Source organism: Leuciscus leuciscus (genome assembly GCF_965113295.1).
Source record: "Leuciscus leuciscus genome assembly, chromosome: 23".
Lineage (NCBI taxonomy): Eukaryota > Metazoa > Chordata > Actinopteri > Cypriniformes > Leuciscidae > Leuciscus > Leuciscus leuciscus.
In genome coordinates, this window is record NC_138747.1 from 4314845 (window position 1) to 4332864 (window position 18020).

An 18020-nucleotide genomic window follows, 5' to 3' on the forward strand; every position below is an offset into this window, starting at 1 on the left:
TACAAGAATACAAGACAGAGTACATCATTCGCTTTGATGTTTCCAGTTTAAACAGCTCGTTTGGCTCTTTGTACAGACTTCAGAAGTATCTCAGCTTCAGGAAAAAAAAGTGGATGGTTTATTTTAATAGCGTCTATGAAATGACGTTAGCCAATCATAACAACTAACCAGCTTTAAAGGGATAGTTCACCCAAAAATGAAAATTCTGTCATCACTTACTCACCCTCATGTCGTTTCAAACCCGTAAGACTTTCGTTCATCTTCAGAACACAAATGAAGAACTTTTTGATGAAATCTGAGAGCTTTCTGTCCCTCCATTGACAGCTACGCAACTACCACTTTGACGCTTCAAAAAGCTCATAAAGAGATCATAAAACTCATCCATATGAATGGACCGGTTTTGTCCAAATTTTCTGAAGAGACATGATCACTGCATATGGTGAACAGATTGAATTTAGGCTTTTATTCACATTTAAACATTCATCAACTCACACATCAGCTGTGGTAAACAGAAGCTCAAGTGTGTTTGCTTGACGTTCGAAAACCAATGAGGTTTGTTCTCGCATGTAAAGCAGGTTAGGTTGAGATACAATTTATGTTCACTTATCAATGTTAAAATGTGACCCTGGACCGCGATAGTGCTGCATACATTCACAAAAATAAATGTTTTATATATTTAAGGTGGGAATTTTACAAAATATCTTCATGGAACATGATCTTTACTTAATATCCTAATGATTTTTGGCATAAAAGAAAAATCTATAATTTTGACCCATACAATGTTTTGTTGCCTATTGCCACAAATATACCCGTGCAACATAAGACTGGTTTTGTGATCCAGGGTCACAAATGTGAATAAAAGCCTTAAATTAAATCTGTTCTTCATATAAACCAATCGTGTCGCTACAGAAAATCTGGACTAAACCGCTCAATTCATATGGATTAGTGGTAGTAGTGGTAGTTGTGAAGCTGTCAATGGAGGGACAGAAAGCTCTCAGATTTCATCAAAAAGATCTTCATTTGCGTTCCGTAGAAGAACGACTGGTTTGGAACGACATTAGGGTTAGTAATTAATGACAGAATTTTCATTTTTGGGTGAACTATCCCTTTAAAGGCGCCACCCCTTAAAAATAGATCATTTCAGACATAGGGTCAGAATGAAGGTTGAAAATAATCTTTTTGCTTTTTGCATATATAAAACTTAACATTATAATTGGACCTCAAAGAACATATTAAAATAAAATAAAAAAAAATCTATGTTATGACCCCTTTAATAGTTTTGACATGGATTTTAGCATCATGAAAAATTATGTAGATAGGATTTTAGCATCATGAAAAATGGAGGTTTTGACAAGGCTTGATTATTACAGTTCTCTCCACCCTTCACGAATTATAATGTTGCCTGCTGAAGATTGCCTCTGTTTTCTGTATGTCTGCTAACGGTTTCCTCTGTAATTTGAGTGACATTTGTGCTAATGTGCACATGTGCTTGCAGAAGTGTCAGGACAATACTGCTGCTGATGTAGGACCACCCATGTGCCTTATTCTGCCAATCAGAGAAGTTCTGCAGAGAGATCATATTACAGGAAGCCCTTGCCCTCAACACACACAGCACTGGGCTCAGCTGACTGGACAGACTCTCACTGTAAGTACGGACACTTTAAATGACGCATTACCTTTTTATGTGTGTGCTGTGATGCATTTACTTTACTTTATCTATGTGCAGAGGCTCCTTCCTTATATACAGGTCTACAGCAAGAAACATGAGTCGGTTTACTGTAAAGAGCTAAGCTTAGCTCACTGTTTTCACTGCAGAAAATGCCTCTCATTCAAATGAAAAGAAACACTACTGCTTTATAATTAATGGTTATGTTGAAAGTTGTCGGCTTTAGCATTGCATTAATAGTGGGCTTTAATTTATGCATGGTTTCCTGGCGAGGAATGTCCTGAAATCCAATACTCAAGCAATAATACTGCAGCAACCAGGAAATGAAATCAACCCCAGGCGTATGAAAAAGGATCGCTGAGGTTTAAGAGATACAAAATACAAAAGTCTCAGCAACGAACAGTTTAAAAAGCATTTTTATTTGTAAAAAGAAATTCACTCTTTACACTTTTCTATCTGCCCTTTTTCTCTAGTAGTTACTGGAAAAGCAGATTCAACAAAATGTCTGTAAACCTTCTAAAAAATCCTAATGGAGATGGTAAGTTATATTTATGTATATTTATTTACACATTTAAAAAAAAAATAATAATAATAATCTAAGGAAATTAATACTTTTATTCAGCAAGGATGGATTAAATGTATCAAATGTGACAGTAAAGACTTTCTACTCATCAAAGAATCCTTAAAAATGTATCGCGGTTTCAAAATAAATATTAAGTACTACAACTGTTTTCAACATTGACAACCCCAAACCTTTAGGTTGATTTTTAGGTTAGGCAATGCATAAGGGAAACCAGTTTTAATCACCTTTAGCAGTACACAACAGCCCTGTAGTGTGACAAATATATTTTTAAAAGTGCAAATGTTCCATTAAAAATTCATTAAATGTTCAGTAAGGGATTTCTGAGAAGCACTGTTGATATTTGAAATCAACCCAAACAAACATACCCCTCGCTTCATTGCTCCTCCCCCAAAATGAGTGGGTGACTCTTTATCATAGCTGAAGTGAAGCAAAATAATGCTTAGCGACAAATAAAATGAAGATAATGAACGAATGACAAGGAAGAACAAAAAATGTACATAAAGTACACAAGAGTACATACAAGCAAGAGGTGGTTGTTAGTCGCCAGCAGCACACGAGCAGGGTATTCCAGAAAGCAGGTTATGCGACATAACTGGGTACGTTTACTCAAGAGTAAGCAAATAACCTCAACTTTCAGTTCCAAAAACAGAGGTAACTTTCAGGGTATGTAAATAGCCATAGTAAAAGATTTTTTAATGAAAATGGGACATTTTCTACGTAATGTGTTTCTATAATAAAATGCATATGTGATACATCTCACAACAAATGTGGAAGTAAAATGGCTAAACAAACACATATAAACTTATACCGTCATATTATCTTTGAAAGGTTTTTTTTTTTTTTTTAGCTCAATCCATCTCTCTTTTTTTAAACAAACAAACAATATAATTCATGCTCACAGTAATAAAAAAACTGATTAAAGGAAGATTAAAAGATAAGATGAAAAAATTATTGCACAATTGCCCCATAGGTGACGATATGCACTAAGAATGTAAATTGCCATTAAACGAAAGATGAAGTATTATGTTTCCATGATGTCACCTGGATTCGGCGCTCAGTTGAGAATGTCTTTGTGTGTTCACCCTCAAGCCATCCTAGAGTTTCGTCTTTCAGTCAAACACAATCAGAGTTTTATTAAAAAATATCCTGGCTCTTCCAAGCTTTATAATGGGAGTGAATGTTACTTTAGATTTTGAAGCCCAAAAAAGCGCACCCATCCCTCATAAAAGTAACGGCTCCAGGGGTTAATAAAGACCTTCTGAAGCGAAGTGATGCGTTTTTGTAAGAAAAATATCCATATTTATAACTTTATAAACTATAATCCCTGGCAATGGCCGTACGCGAGTCTATTTCCGGCGGAAGAGTGACCTCTGACCCGACGCATGACCTCTGACCCGACGTATGAGGTAGGATGTAGGCGTAGCGTAAGCTTAGGTGAGAGAAGAGTCCCCTCCCGCAGCTCAAACAAATAGAGCTGGGCAACAAACTCAAGCTTCTCTTCTCTTATATTGAAATCCTCAGAAATGTCTCTGTGAAAATCCTCGTTTTAGACTAAATTTAGACTCCAATTCATGACCAGTGTTTTGGCATTATCCTCTAGCGCTCTATCCTTTGCGCTTCGGCATTCGTCAATACGTCAATACGTCATGCGTCGGGTAAGGCCGTTATGGGAAGCCAGTGATTATAGTTTATAAGGTTATAAATATGGATATTTTTCTTACAAAAACACATCACTTCTCTTCAGAAGGTCTTTATTACTAAGTTACTTTTATGATGGATGGATGCGCTTTTTTGGGCTTCAAAATCGAAGGTAACATTCACTCCCATTATAAAGCTTGGAAGAGCCAGGATATTTTTTAATATAACTCTGATTGTGTTTGACTGAAAGAAGAAACTCATATCCTAGGATGGCTTGAGGGTGAGTAAATTATGGGATAATTTTTTGGGTGAACTATCCCTTTAACCTTGCTTTCTGGAATAGCTCCAGACAAACAATGACACTCAAAAATGTCCTGTTACTAGAGCTAAAATAACTTCAACAGCATATCTTTGTTCTGTGAAACACTGAAAACTCACGTATGGAGCAGAAACAACAAAACAAACTTGGTTATTAAGCACTGGAAAGCTTTTCTAATATTAACGCGGGTCCTAAAGCTCTTGCCTGATCATAACTTTTTCCAGTGATATTCCTCTCACCAATTTTCTTTTGTAATGTCTCTCAGCCATCTCTCTTTCTACAGTGATCCACACTGATGACACTATCAACAGCGTTTCTCAGAAATCACTTACTGCACATTTAAAACGTCATACTGCATGCATAACCCAAAAGAATATAAAAATGCTGTTTAAATGTTCTAGTTTCAGTCAGATGAAGCACAACTCATTTGCTATCACGTGCCAACTCTCCTTTAGCTTAATAAATTGATCAGATCAGTAGCCACCTAAATATCTAATATGTTGTCACATGTATTTTCACCAGATGGTCTGGAACACTGGGAGTTGACAATGAATGGAGGCAACGAGTGGCGGTCCGAGGACATGCCGGGGGACTGCGGACACACTTACAACGATGAATCAATCACTAAATTCTTCTGCACCTCTTTTGAGTAAGAAATAATGAATAGTGTCTACTCTGAATAGGCAAGTTTGAGGAAAATAAAGTCTTTAAAAGAGCCGGGTGAAAAAAGGATCCATGTGTGTTTCACTTTTCTCACTGTCCCTGCTTGTGTTTCGGTGTGTGTTGTTCATTCATCAGTTGTACATCTGTGTGTGTCCGTGTCTTTTTCTGTCCGCTGTTCCAGGCCGTGTCTAAAAAGACAAGTGATTGACTTGCTGGAAGAGGGTTACGACCCCGAAAATTTAGATATCGCACAGCCGGCTGTCACTGTGGAGGACTGGTAAGCCTTGATGTTGTGGACATAATGGCAGGAATTTTGTTTTGTCAGCTTGTCCATTCAATGATGTCTTTTGAGTGATTAGGTACTGTAGCCGAACAGACTGTGGGTGCATTTATAAGCTCACGGTGACCCTACTTGATGAAAGTCAAGAGATCATTGCGGAATTTAAGCCGGATGAAGTGACCCTTGACCCTGACTGTGACGACTGCTCTTGGAGAAAGGTATGAGTGAGGAATCCAGTCCAGTTTGACATAATATACCCACTTAAAAGCTTTAAAGAAATGAATAGGAAAATAGAAAACAAATGCTAAGCAAACCACTAGTCATATCAATGACCTAAAGCTGTTTATTCTACATGTTATATAGTATATTTAGGTAACACACTATTTGATCACTTCTGTCACAGGTGAGCCACACATTCACAGACTACGGCCCGGGCCTACGCTTCATCTCTTTTGAACATGGCGGTCAAGACACCAAGTATTGGCAGGGCTGGTTTGGAGTGAGAGTTACTGGGAGCTCTGTTACCGTAGACCTCTAAACACCAATCAGACAAAAATATATGATTGATTGCCTAAAAAAAGATTTTCTCGCAACTTGCTTTTATTTTTGCACTTGCAGACACCAAGTATTGGCAGGGCTGGTTTGGAGTGAGAGTTACTGGGAGCTGTGTTACTGTAGACCTCTAAACACCAATCAGACAAAAATATATGATTGATTGCCTAAAAAAAGATTTTCTCGCAACTTGCTTTTATTTTTGCACTTGCTGTACTAAGTGTAATACTAACCAAGTGTAACACTAATAGCTGAAGGAGAAACGTAATGCTGCTAAGCATAAAAAAACCCATCTAACTAGATTCAAATTCATTTTACTTTTTTTTTTTCGAACTTTAGAGTAACGTTTTGCTCAGCCACTAACTACCTCTATATGCTCCAGCAAGCTACATAGAGTTATCTTAGATTAATAATGTGCTTCTAAGAGATTCTATATGCAATTAGTATCTTCTAATGTGATATAAAATCCAAATATGTCATAATCATGCTCATTCCACATAAAAAAATGATAATAAATAAATGACAGAACATTATCTGTTTCTGACCTTCCTTGCATTGGAACATTTGCGTTATTATATCATGACTTGGAAACTGGCAACATCAAATGGCTTTTTTCATCTTGAGTGCAAGTGAGCAAGTTGAGGTCTGATGAGGACATGGCCAAACCTCCCACCATCTGAAGACCTCAGGCACACTTTTTGACAGTCCCTGCTAAGAGTTCAACTGACAAGTGTATTTACACTGTATTTGAAAGAAGTGTCTTATGCTCACCAAGGCTACATTTATTTGATTAATAAAACAGTAATTTTGAAATGTAATGTATTCCTTCAGTGACACATGATCCTTCAGACATCATTATAATATGCTGATTTGCTGCTCAAGAAACATTAAACAGCTTACTATTATTATCAATGTTGAAAACAGTTGTTAATTCCTGTTTTTGAGGAAACCGTGAAACGTTTTCCAGGATTCCATGATGAACAGTAAGTTAAAAACAGCATTCATTTTAAATAAATGATCAATTCTGATCGATTTAATGCATCATTATTGAATAAAAGTATTCATTCCTTAAAATAATTTTTCTACTGACCACAAACTATTTGCTGGTATACGTTTACATCTGCTTGTTATAATTACAAGAGAGGTCTGATTGGAGCAGAAGGAAGAGGGGCGTGTCTAAAGGAACTCAAAGTGGCAATGGCTGCATCCAAAATTGATTGATTGATTGATTGAAAACTTTATTGAACAACAACAATCAACACGAAGTGTTCAAAAGGATAAAAACACAAAAAGGCCACGGGAGAGGATTTATGAATGGCAGTGAAGCAACATAACTGACACTGGTTGGTCACATGATAATGACAACATGGCGAATATAGTACGTACGGATTACATTCATACTACACTCATTCATACTATGTAGAACATACTTTTTTAGCTGTCGTGAAGTAATTACTTATTCAAAATAAGTACTTACTTAAGAGAGTATTTGATTTTGGACACAGCCAATGTGTTACTTCTCAAGTGGTGCTCACTGCAGATCCAAATGACGTCCACTACCCCCTCTCTGGACACAATGGGTGGAGCTTGGCCTAGTCCAGCTCCACCTCTGTGGACCTAATGGGTGGAGTTATGTTTAGCAACAGCGTTATGGGTAGGGTTGGACCGTCTAGCTCCACCCATTACCATCTAGTGAGCGGGAGCTGGGCGTCAAGCTTCACCCATTGGCTCTGCAGTCTCCTCAAAAAAGGGCTTTTCACACTTGAGATAGTTAACCCTGGGTAATTCTTAGGGAGGAGGTATCCTGGGTTATCTTAAACGGAAACGGAATCCTGGGTTATCTTTATTCACGTTTCTCACTGCTCATACTCTCATTCTATACCCGAGGTTAACAATTAGTCCTTGGCATTCATAAACTGATGTTTCACAATGTACGTTCCTAAACCTCGGGTTTACCTGGGGTTAAAAGCAGGGTTTAGAATGATGATAACCAGGGGTTAAGTGTAGTGTGAAAAGCTTAAAATCATCTAAAATCAGGTCTGAATGTAACGTTTTGCATTGAAAAACCAAGTCTTATTTGTCTTATTTGACAAAAGCCCTTCTATCAGCGTATACTGACTGTGGGATGCAGGAAAATAAGGCTATAAAACATTTTATATTTTTTCCAAGATAAGATTTTTAATAAACAAAATTTTGTGGTAAAAGGAACATTAACCAGTATTAAGGTATGTCACAAATAAATTAATGATAAACTAAAAAAATTACAACTACCTTATTTTCCTTCCGTCAATAGGTTACAAATTGTCCAAAAAAAAAAATAGCTTTGTACATTCATACATAATGTAATACTCGTTCAGGACAATAAACATTGCATGTCATATAAAACATCACAATTAACAATGAGAGAGTGAAAATGAAACTGAACAGATGGCATTAACATCCCATAGAGTAAGTGAATGTCTTTTCACAGGGTGATTCTCTGATAAATATAATGATATTTTTGGTTTTGTACATAATACCCAATGTTTGCGATGTGATTGTACACTCAGATTCAAGTACTGTGTTTGTGCACCAATACAGCCATGCATTCTCCAGCGGATACATTTAGGTTTAAATGACAGGGGTATATACAGTAGTAACATCGTAACGTAACCCTAACCAGTGAGTGTTTGCCTTGACATGAGTTCTTCTCATTCTGCTTGTGACTGCATCTGCTTGCAGAAGGCCTCGAACTGCTGCTGTTCAAGTTCAGTCATGACTTTGTTCAGGGCGTAAATCTGTAAATACACCAGAAACAGAGAACAAACTAACTGAGATGAATCGGTCTGAAATGTGCAATTTAAATACATGAAAATAAACAAAAAGTTATAGCGTTTTTGACATTTTAACGAAAGAAATGACAATATGAATCATTTAAGTCTGCGCTATTTCAAAGTCACTAAATGCAAGTAAACGAGTGACTTTATGAAAGTCACTTCTGATCAATTAAATGTATAATTGCTGAATAAAAGTATTGATTTCTTTTGGAGGGGAAAAAATTCATTTGCACTGATCCCAAACTTGAACGGTAGCATATTGACTTAAAAAAAAAAAAGACAATGTGAAATATTTAAGCCTGCGCTATTTCAGTCACTAAATGCAAATATGTGACTGATCATACTGATCATGTGACTTTGAACAGAAGGTTACACTGAAGCACATGATGCTCTCAAAACATGTTCCTCTTCTTCAGCTCTATTTTTTATAAAGAACGACATACAAAGACATTTTGATATTTAGTTTAATTGTTTAAACTTTCACTTAAATGTAATGAAAATAACCATTGCAAAATAGAAACAAAAGAAGCATTTTCATTTTGGCTGGTAGTGAATTACTATCATAAGAGGCAGTTCCAGGCATAAATGAGTCATATCTGTGTACATGTAAAATCATCAGTATATGAGTATGAAGAGGGAGTTTAAGTTTGTTGAGACAAACTTTAAGTTGGCTTGAGAAAGCCGGACCAGAGAGTTTGAAGAAGTTTAAAGAAGTTTACTTCATAAATGAGTCATATCTGTGTACATGTAAAATCATCAGTATATGAGTATGAAGAGTCACCTCTGCTCTCTGTCTCTGCTTCAGCTCCTGCTGGGCTGATTTCTGTTTCGTTCTGTCTCCACGGGTCGGTGTTTGCTGTTTCTGTTTGTCTTTTCGACATGCTGGCTCCATTTTAAAAGCAGATGGACACAATCTTGAGTCAAGATGATTATTTCACTGAAATAAAGACAAAAAAGTCAATAAAACAGATTGTTACTCAAGTCACGAGTTAATAGTATAGATCAAGGGTTTTCAATCTGCCACAAACCCCCAAATATGATGATCCTCATGAGAGGGACAAAATTTAAAAGGTATCTATATAGTTTCTTGTGAAGATTTAGACTGTGATACATTAATATACATGTTGTTTATAATATTATATAGTTTGGAATATATTTCTAAAGTTACATTATTAAATTGTTCTATATAATGTAGTACTGTAGATGTGTTATTTATTTATTCTCTTACTCATTTAACTTACTTGTTAATTTTTAATTATTCTTTTTTTTTTAAGAACATTTTTCCTTCCGAAAAATTCCTAGCACTCCCGGTTTGAAAACCGTTGGTATAGCTTATTATATAACACCATGTGTGTAAGGTTTTTATTGTTAGTATTATTATTATTATTAATATCATCAAAAATAAGTGCAATAAATATACATTTCATTTGAATAATAAGCCATAAGCTTTCTAGCAAATAGCATTGCTAGTAAATCATGTCACAAATGTGAAACGACATGGTTTATTATCCAACTTTTTCTATGAAGACTATAAGAAATAGAAACAAAGGAAGAAAATAAAATATCTGTGCGAGTCTTACCTTATGATTTCTAACAAAAACGATTCAACAAAGATGAGGCTAGTTTGGTTTGGGTTTAGCAGGTTTGGCGTCACTTGTAAATAAACCCGGTTAGAAAATGTAGCAGACACAAGGTTCCTATTAACGTTCCGTTCAAGCGGCTATATACAAAGACTATAGACTTTGCTATGTTTCAGTAGCTAAAAGTTCTTTAATCAAACATCCAGTTACACAAATGTGTGTTGTATCTTATTTTATTTTATGCATAAAATATGTTAGGTCAACAAATATAGCCTACAATAAAAAAATTAAACAAACTATTGAACTGTATTAAACTATTAAACTCAGTTAAACTGTTTTTAGGTGTTGTAACGGTGAATATGTATAATAGCTTTTTTGTAGCCAAGAATTTTTGTGTTTATATAGACTATAAACTGACTTTAAAATATTCACTGAAAATGTGTAGCCCGGGTCTCCCGTTAGTTAATATTAAAGCATAAAGTATTGTATAAACGCATAAAAAGCATTATAAAATATAAATGAATAGAATGTACAGTGTTATTCTAATGGTTTAGTTTTTTAGGGTGCATGTATTAGTTGGTATAGATTTCATGCATTTGCTGCCCGCAAAACTAAAGGCAACCACAAGAGGTCGCTCTTATACTGTTATTAAGTTATTATTTTTTCAGTCTATGGTTGACATCAATTATAGTTTTGTGAACACTTGATTTATGTAATTTCATTGCATGCTAGCCTTTTAAAACAACAATTTATCTTAAAATTCGTTTTTAAAATTAAATTAACAGTAGGTTGTAGGTTATTCTTTTCATTTTGTAACAATTGGCCAGACTGAGTTACTTCAGTATCTATAGAGACCGAGTCATCTTACAAACCAGCCCCGGAGGTGCTAAATCATTCAGCAATAGTAATAAAAACACTTCACTCTAGTTTTTACCTCCCTGCCACTTTGGAATTTAAATGTATTCCAGTGTTTCTATTGAAGTACTTGCGTGACATAATTTAAAAGCTAATTTTGTTCTTTTTAAATACATTTTTCCAGAGTATATAGGCCTAGCTGTCACAAGCTATACGCTAGCAGTTATTGTTATCCTATCCTATCAGATGACGACAACGACCAGAAAGAAAGAAAACTGTATGTGGAGTTAAGAAGGTGTCAGGTTGTCAGACACAAATGGACCACCTAGGAAAAAACTGCTAAAAGCTCTCGGCGAAGGCAGACAGATCATCATTTACGTAAATATTGGTTAATCCGATACCTGGCAGAGCCCGATGAGGCATAAAAATGTCAAAGAGACTATAAACTATCCCGTTTGGATTGTGTCATTAGAGTAACAGAGGAGTCGTATAATTGTAAAAATGCCCCCAAAATAAGACATGTGTGTCAGGGATGGGTTTAGTTCAGTTTGACCATATATGATGCTGTACTTTTACGAACCCCCACTGGACGCTCATATAGCTGTCCTCATGTTTATGCCCTTTGGCACTGCTGTGCCACATGAAATTTATCATGGCACATTCCATTGTGTTTTCCTGGATTCCATCCCCAACACAGGAGAGCACTCACTTCTGTAATAATATCCAAGGAAGAACAACTGATCCTAAATTCAACAGACCCCCTCCGACAGATTTTCCACTGAGTCTTTACTCTTAACCCGACCTTTAGCGCCCTAGGAAAAGCTGGCATGCGCGAGGGAGTTCCCATGAGCCACTCCACTGCCAGTCTTACGAGAGGTCTGTGGAAAGCCAGCCTGAACAAACTGAATGCGGTGGGTCGGGAGGTGCAGTCACTCAGCCCGTCACGCCAGGCTGTTGTCAGATGCATAAGAGGAGCTTTGCCCGCCGTTCTTGACCGTGTGTTCTTCCCTACCAGCACACCCCATTGACTGGAGCAGTAATTCAAAGTGATTCGTCTGTTATCGAGATGTTCACTCCAGAGCACAGTTCATCAGTCAGATGCATGATGGGATTCCATCTAGAGGTAATGAGTCAAGAAAGATAGCAGTGGAAAGCAGCCTGTGTGCATGAAGGGTGTCATTTGAAACTGTGATTATCCAAATACTATAGGCCCACAACTTTTGTATTACTACTTGACTGAATATTTATATTTCTCATTATTGTATTTATTCGTTTTTTTTTATCAAAAGGGTTATGTTCAAATGCATAAAATGTAAAATATTTTTAAAATGTGATAAAAATATTTATTTTGAAAATATTTATTTTTGAAAATAATTAATAGGCCTATATACATATGAAACATATGTATTTTTAATTATATATATATATATTTAAAATAGTTAAATGTACACATTTAAAATGTAAAAAAAAAATGTATCTAAAGGGTTAAACCTCAAAGGCATGAAATGTAAAATTTATCTACTTTTTAATTTGATTAAAATACTTATTTTAAAATATTCATTATTTAATATTTATTTTTCTTTAAATATTTATTTTTAATATTTATTTTTGAAAATAATTAATATATATATATATATATATATAAAAATATGTATTTAAATATATATATATATGTTTTTTTTTAAATGTAACATTTATTTTTTATCTAATTTTTAACAATGTTTTCTTAATTTTTTATATTTATTTAAAAAATAGTTATTTTATTTTTAAAATTATGGATGGATGGATGGATGGTTGGATGGATGGATGGATGGATGGATATTTTGGGGATATTTAATTTAATTTTATCAATCAATAAATTCCTCTTGAAACAAACTTTGTTGTATTATTTTAATTTAATACTGTGAAGCTGCTTTGATACAATCTGTATTGTGAAAAGCGCTATACAAATAAACTTGACTTGACTTGACTTGATGGATGATTGGATGGATGGATGATTGGATGGATGGATGGATGGATGGATGGATGGATGGATGGATGATTGGATGGATGAATGATTGGATGGATGGATGATTGGATGGATGGATGATTGGATGGATGGATGGATGGATGATTGGATGGATGATTGGATGGATGGATGGATGGATGGATGGATGGATGGATGGATGGATGGATGGATGGATGGATGATTGGATGGATGAATGATTGGATGGATGGATGATTGGATGGATGATTGGATGGATGGATGGATGGATGGATGGATGGATGGATGGATGGATGCATGGATGGATGGATGGATGGATGGATGGATGGATGATTGGATGATTGGATGGATGGATGGATGGATGGATGGATGGATGATTGGATGGATGGATGGATGGATGGATGGATGCATGGATGGATGGATGGATGATTGGATGATTGGATGGATGGATGGATGGATGGATGGATGATTGGATGGATGGATGGATGGATGGATGGATGGATGGATGGATGATTGGATGATTGGATGGATGGATGGATGGATGGATGGATGGATGGATGGATGGATGGATGGATGGATGGATGGATGGATGATTGGATGGATGGATGGATGGATGGATGCATGGATGGAAAATGTAACATTTATTTTTTCATCTACTTTTTAAAAATGTAAACTTTATAAAATGTGTTATATTTATATATAAATATATGTTATATTAAAATATATATTTATTTTGTTTAAAATGGATGGATGGATTAATTGGTTAAAAAGCACATCATGATGTTCTTGTACCAAGTGCATAAATGCAAGAGAACAGACATTTATTTACAGTATGTTTGCAGTTTGCATTTATTTATTAACATACATCGATAAGTTCCATGTTTTAATGGCTTTACTATATTATCCCCACAAAAAAAAAAAAAAAAGTGTAAAATAATAAAGATTAGTTGGTGTGTCTGAATGTTAAACAGATATCTGTTTAAGAACAGAAAAGACAGCCTTATGCAGAAAGGCTGGAACACCCACCACGGCTGTCAACAAATACAGACGAGCAGCGCGAGTTAAAAATAAAGAGGCAAAGGAAGCAGCCTTTAATAAACATTTCATATTGCTGTCGCCTTACACATAAGACTTTAGCCACAGCAGCATCCAGCATTGGCTCAAAAACCTTTCCAGGCTGCCAAAGAAACGTAGCACCACATTGAACTTTTCAGCACTAAAAATAACCTCCAGAATGAATGATGCCCAGACTGAATGGCAAACCGAGGCCTGTTTTCTCACACCTGTAATGCGTCTGACCGGCAGATCCGTCCAGCAAAAACAGTGGCATTGTTGCGCTAGTGAAGGACGGAGAGGAAATGATCGCACCAGTTTGTGGGTTAGCCATGGGGTGGCAGCATTCTTTGTGGATGCGCATATTGGGTGTTGTAATCGTGCGCAATAAACGCCACAAACCACATTAAAACAGTTCTGCATTTGTTGGGTCCATCTCAAGTGACATCATCAGAGCCTTTCTGACCTGTCCTGGACATTCAGAGACATCAGAGTTTTTTTTTTAACAACAGCGGGAGGATTTCTTCACAGGACAGAACAAAAGAAGCATTGTTACTGGACCGTGTTCAGGCTTGTAACAAGCAAACACCAGTTGAATGCTCATTAGAGAGTTTTAATAAGCAAAATGAGAAACCTGTTTTCCTTCAGACTTCTTGGAGAGATGAAGTTTGACATGCGTGAGGCAGATCTGTGCTTCACGACCTGACGTTAAACAAGCAGCGGCTCTGCTTAGACAGTCAATCAGCTCTTTCTCTTTCACTGGCTTGAATGAGGACTTCTTCTACCTGAAAAGAACTAAATTGTTTTTACATGAAGTCATTTAGATTGATATAATATGCTTTATGACTTTCTACTAGGTAAAAGTCTGATCACTTGGTAAACTTCTTTTCAACAAGAGTCATGCTTTGAGGAATCATTCATGTCTATATATATGATAATATCAGGCTTGTGCACAATTCAGAATTGAATTGAGAATGACTCCTGAATTCCAATTCAATTCTTGAATTGAATTTGAATTGATGCCAAAAAACAGGATCTAGAATTACAATTCGAATTTGAATTAAAGCAGAATTGCAATTCTTCAAAGAAATTCATATACATATTTTAAGTGAAGTGTTTAACAATAAGGCTTTACAGTATATGTCAGATATGATTGCATTACGTATTCTATACATAATATTAGTTTGAACTACTTGTACAGAATACATTAACAGGTAATGTTTTCCCCCAGCTATGAATGTTAAAAGCTCTAGTCACAATAATAATTCAGTTTGATTTATTGTAATTGTAATTTTGTGGAACATGATGGAACATGACTCCATTTCCCAGAATGCTTTACTTTACCCAAGTATTTAAAATGGTTGCCAAACAATTTGAAATGGACATTTGTTTGAAAGCTTCTTTTCTACACAATTTGATGGTCAACACTGGACTTTTTAAGAATTTGATCATTATCTATATTTTAGAACAAAATATATGCAGGGTTGAGGAGTGACTAGTTACGTGTAATGAAATTATGTTATTAAATTAGTTGAATTACTAAACTTTGCATTGATAAAGTAATCCAAATTAAGTAATCCAACCCACATTTATAATGGGTAACTTATAACAGTAAGCAATTACATTTCCTAAGTAACCTTCCTAACACTGAATGTATGTAAGATTCAACACATTATTTCTGTTGTGTGACTGTGTGGGATTTCTTTGAATTGCCATGAATTTAATTCCACTTTATGTCATTCCAGTTCCAATTCAACTTCAACTTCATGTGGAGCGGAGTCAATTCAATTCAAATTCAACATCCTGTGGGGCGGAGTCAATTAAATTCAAATTCAACTTCCTGTGGGGCGGAGTCAATTAAATTCAAATTCAACTTCCTGTGGGGCGGAGTCAATTAAATTCAAATTCAACTTCCTGTGGGGCGGAGTCAATTAAATTCAAATTCAACTTCCTGTGGGGCGGAGTCAATTAAATTCAAATTCAATTTCCTGTGGGGTGGAGTCAATTAAATTCAAATTCAACTTCCTGTGGGGCGGAGTCAATTCAATTCAAATTCAACATCCTGTGGGGCGGAGTCAATTAAATTCAAATTCAACTTCCTGTGGGGCGGAGTCAATTAAATTCAAATTCAATTTCCTGTGGGGCTGAGTCAATTCAATTCAAATTCAACATCCTGTGGGGTGGAGTCAATTAAATTCAAATTCAACTTCCTGTGGGGCGGAGTCAATTCAATTCAAATTCAACTTCCTGTGGGGTGGAGTCAATTAAATTCAAATTCAACTTCCTGTGGGGCGGAGTCAATTCAATTCAAATTCAACTTCCTGTGGGGCGGAGTCAATTAAATTCAAATTCAACATCCTGTGGGGCGGAGTCAATTCAATTCAAATTCAACTTCCTGTGGGGCGGAGTCAATTAAATTCAAATTCAATTTCCTGTGGGGTGGAGTCAATTCAATTCAAATTCAACATCCTGTGGGGCGGAGTCAATTAAATTCAAATTCAACTTTCGTTCATCTTCGAAACACAAATCAAGATATTTTAAATGAAATCTGAGAGATTTCTGTCTACCACTTTGACGCTTCAAAAAGTTCATAAAGAGATCGTAAAACTATATGATTTGATCGGTTTAGCCAAAATTTTCTGCAGAGACTTGATTGCTTTATATGACGAACAGATTTAATTTAGGTTTTTATTTACATTTAAATATTGATCAGTGAACGTAAACAGAAGCTCAACCGAACTTGCTTGAGGCACAAGAACAAACCTCACTGGTTCTTGCTGAAGCTCAAACGAACATGCTTGAGCTTCTGTTTACCACAACCGATGTGTGAGATGATGAATCTTTACATGAATAAAACCCTAAATTCAATCTGTTCATCATAAAATGATCATGTCTCTCCAGAAAATTTACCGCTCAGGTCATATGGATTAGTTTTACGATCTCTTTATGAACTTTTTGAAACGTCACAGTGGTAGTTGCGTAGCTGTCAATGGAGCGACAGAAAGCTCTCAGATTTCATCAAAAAGATCTTCATTTGTGTTCGAAAAATGAATGAAAGTCTTACTGGTTTGGAACGACATGATGGTAATTAATAAAAGCATAATAAATGAAGTCACCTGTGTGGACGGCGATCTGCAGGAGTTATATTCCGCACAGCTGCCGCTCCCTCACACTCATTTCTTTTAATGCACCGATGCTGGTCGCCGGCCCAGCGCCCGATCGACACTCTGGTTACTTCTTTCTCTGGATCTTTTAAAATGCAAGGTTTCACAGGTATATGCGTGTGGCAAATATGGATTATGTATATGTATTATGCAAATATCGTCTTGGCCGGCGCGAAGGGCCCTATCCTTTTAATGTAAACAAGCCGTCTGGCAATAAATCCTCACTTGTTATTTCCTCGGTTTCACTCCCCAGAGTCGATTCTCAAATACAAGATGTGCTTGTTGAACACGATGCCCTCCCCCCCGTTCCCCCACATCGACTCCCAGCATCTTCAGCAGCGTCACTCGGGGTGAGGGGGTAGAAACAGTCAGTCTTTTAATTTGGCTTATGACAGCCCCTCAGTGTGCGCACGCTGGCAAATCCCCGACTTTTAGACCGGCCTCTCAACCACGACCTAGTACTCATTACTACTGTTTGTTTTGGCAGCGGCCAGATGGTACTTAGGAGCGCCGAGCGGCGCAAGTGTCCCCGCCAACACTCGATATTTATGTTAGGGAACGTGGACACCGGTTTAGTTGAGATAGAATCAATAATACCTTTTAACGCAGGTCTGACACACTGAGTTCTTGAGTGAGAGAGAAAGGAAAATATATACTTCGGGAAGCAAATCAACCATTTTTCTTTTCTCTCCAAGTGTAATTTGGACCCTGACCCTCTTAATTTTCAGTCTCGGGCCGCTTGCGGATTGTCAAGTTGCCTTCGCCTGGAATAACGTATTATGTTACTTGTACCAAGAATGTGATAAACAACAGTAGCATTCTTGGATGTCTGCAAGGAACACTAGTTATACATACCTCCACACCATC

At 36.4% G+C, this 18020-nt stretch overlaps 2 protein-coding genes across 6 annotated transcripts; one reads left to right on the forward strand and one right to left on the reverse strand.

Annotated features, from left to right (window-relative positions):
- Window positions 1–1525: 1525 nt before the first annotated feature.
- On the forward strand, window positions 1526–6234 carry fbxo2 (F-box protein 2). 4 transcript variants are annotated; one of them, XM_082155370.1, is made up of 6 exons: window positions 1526–1645; window positions 2140–2204; window positions 4729–4855; window positions 5051–5146; window positions 5229–5367; window positions 5553–6234. In XM_082155370.1, exons 2-6 carry the CDS (start codon window positions 2168–2170, stop codon window positions 5685–5687), a joined length of 534 nt encoding a protein of 177 aa, XP_082011496.1. In that variant the 5' UTR covers window positions 1526–1645; window positions 2140–2167; the 3' UTR covers window positions 5688–6234. The 4 variants fall into 4 exon arrangements, with proteins under 4 accessions (XP_082011496.1, XP_082011497.1, XP_082011499.1 ...); XM_082155371.1 differs by having other exon boundaries at window positions 1585–1645; window positions 2143–2204; XM_082155373.1 differs by lacking the exon at window positions 1526–1645 and adding an exon at window positions 1815–2028.
- A 767-nt stretch (window positions 6235–7001) lies between these two features.
- On the reverse strand, window positions 7002–10200 carry svbp (small vasohibin binding protein). 2 transcript variants are annotated; one of them, XM_082155375.1, is made up of 3 exons: window positions 10098–10182; window positions 9299–9431; window positions 7002–8478 (listed from the first exon to the last, which is right to left on the reverse strand). In XM_082155375.1, exons 2-3 carry the CDS (start codon window positions 9407–9409, stop codon window positions 8392–8394), a joined length of 198 nt encoding a protein of 65 aa, XP_082011501.1. In that variant the 5' UTR covers window positions 9410–9431; window positions 10098–10182; the 3' UTR covers window positions 7002–8391. The 2 variants fall into 2 exon arrangements, with proteins under 2 accessions (XP_082011501.1, XP_082011500.1); XM_082155374.1 differs by having other exon boundaries at window positions 7005–8478; window positions 9299–9454; window positions 10098–10200.
- Between the last annotated feature and the right edge of the window lie 7820 nt (window positions 10201–18020).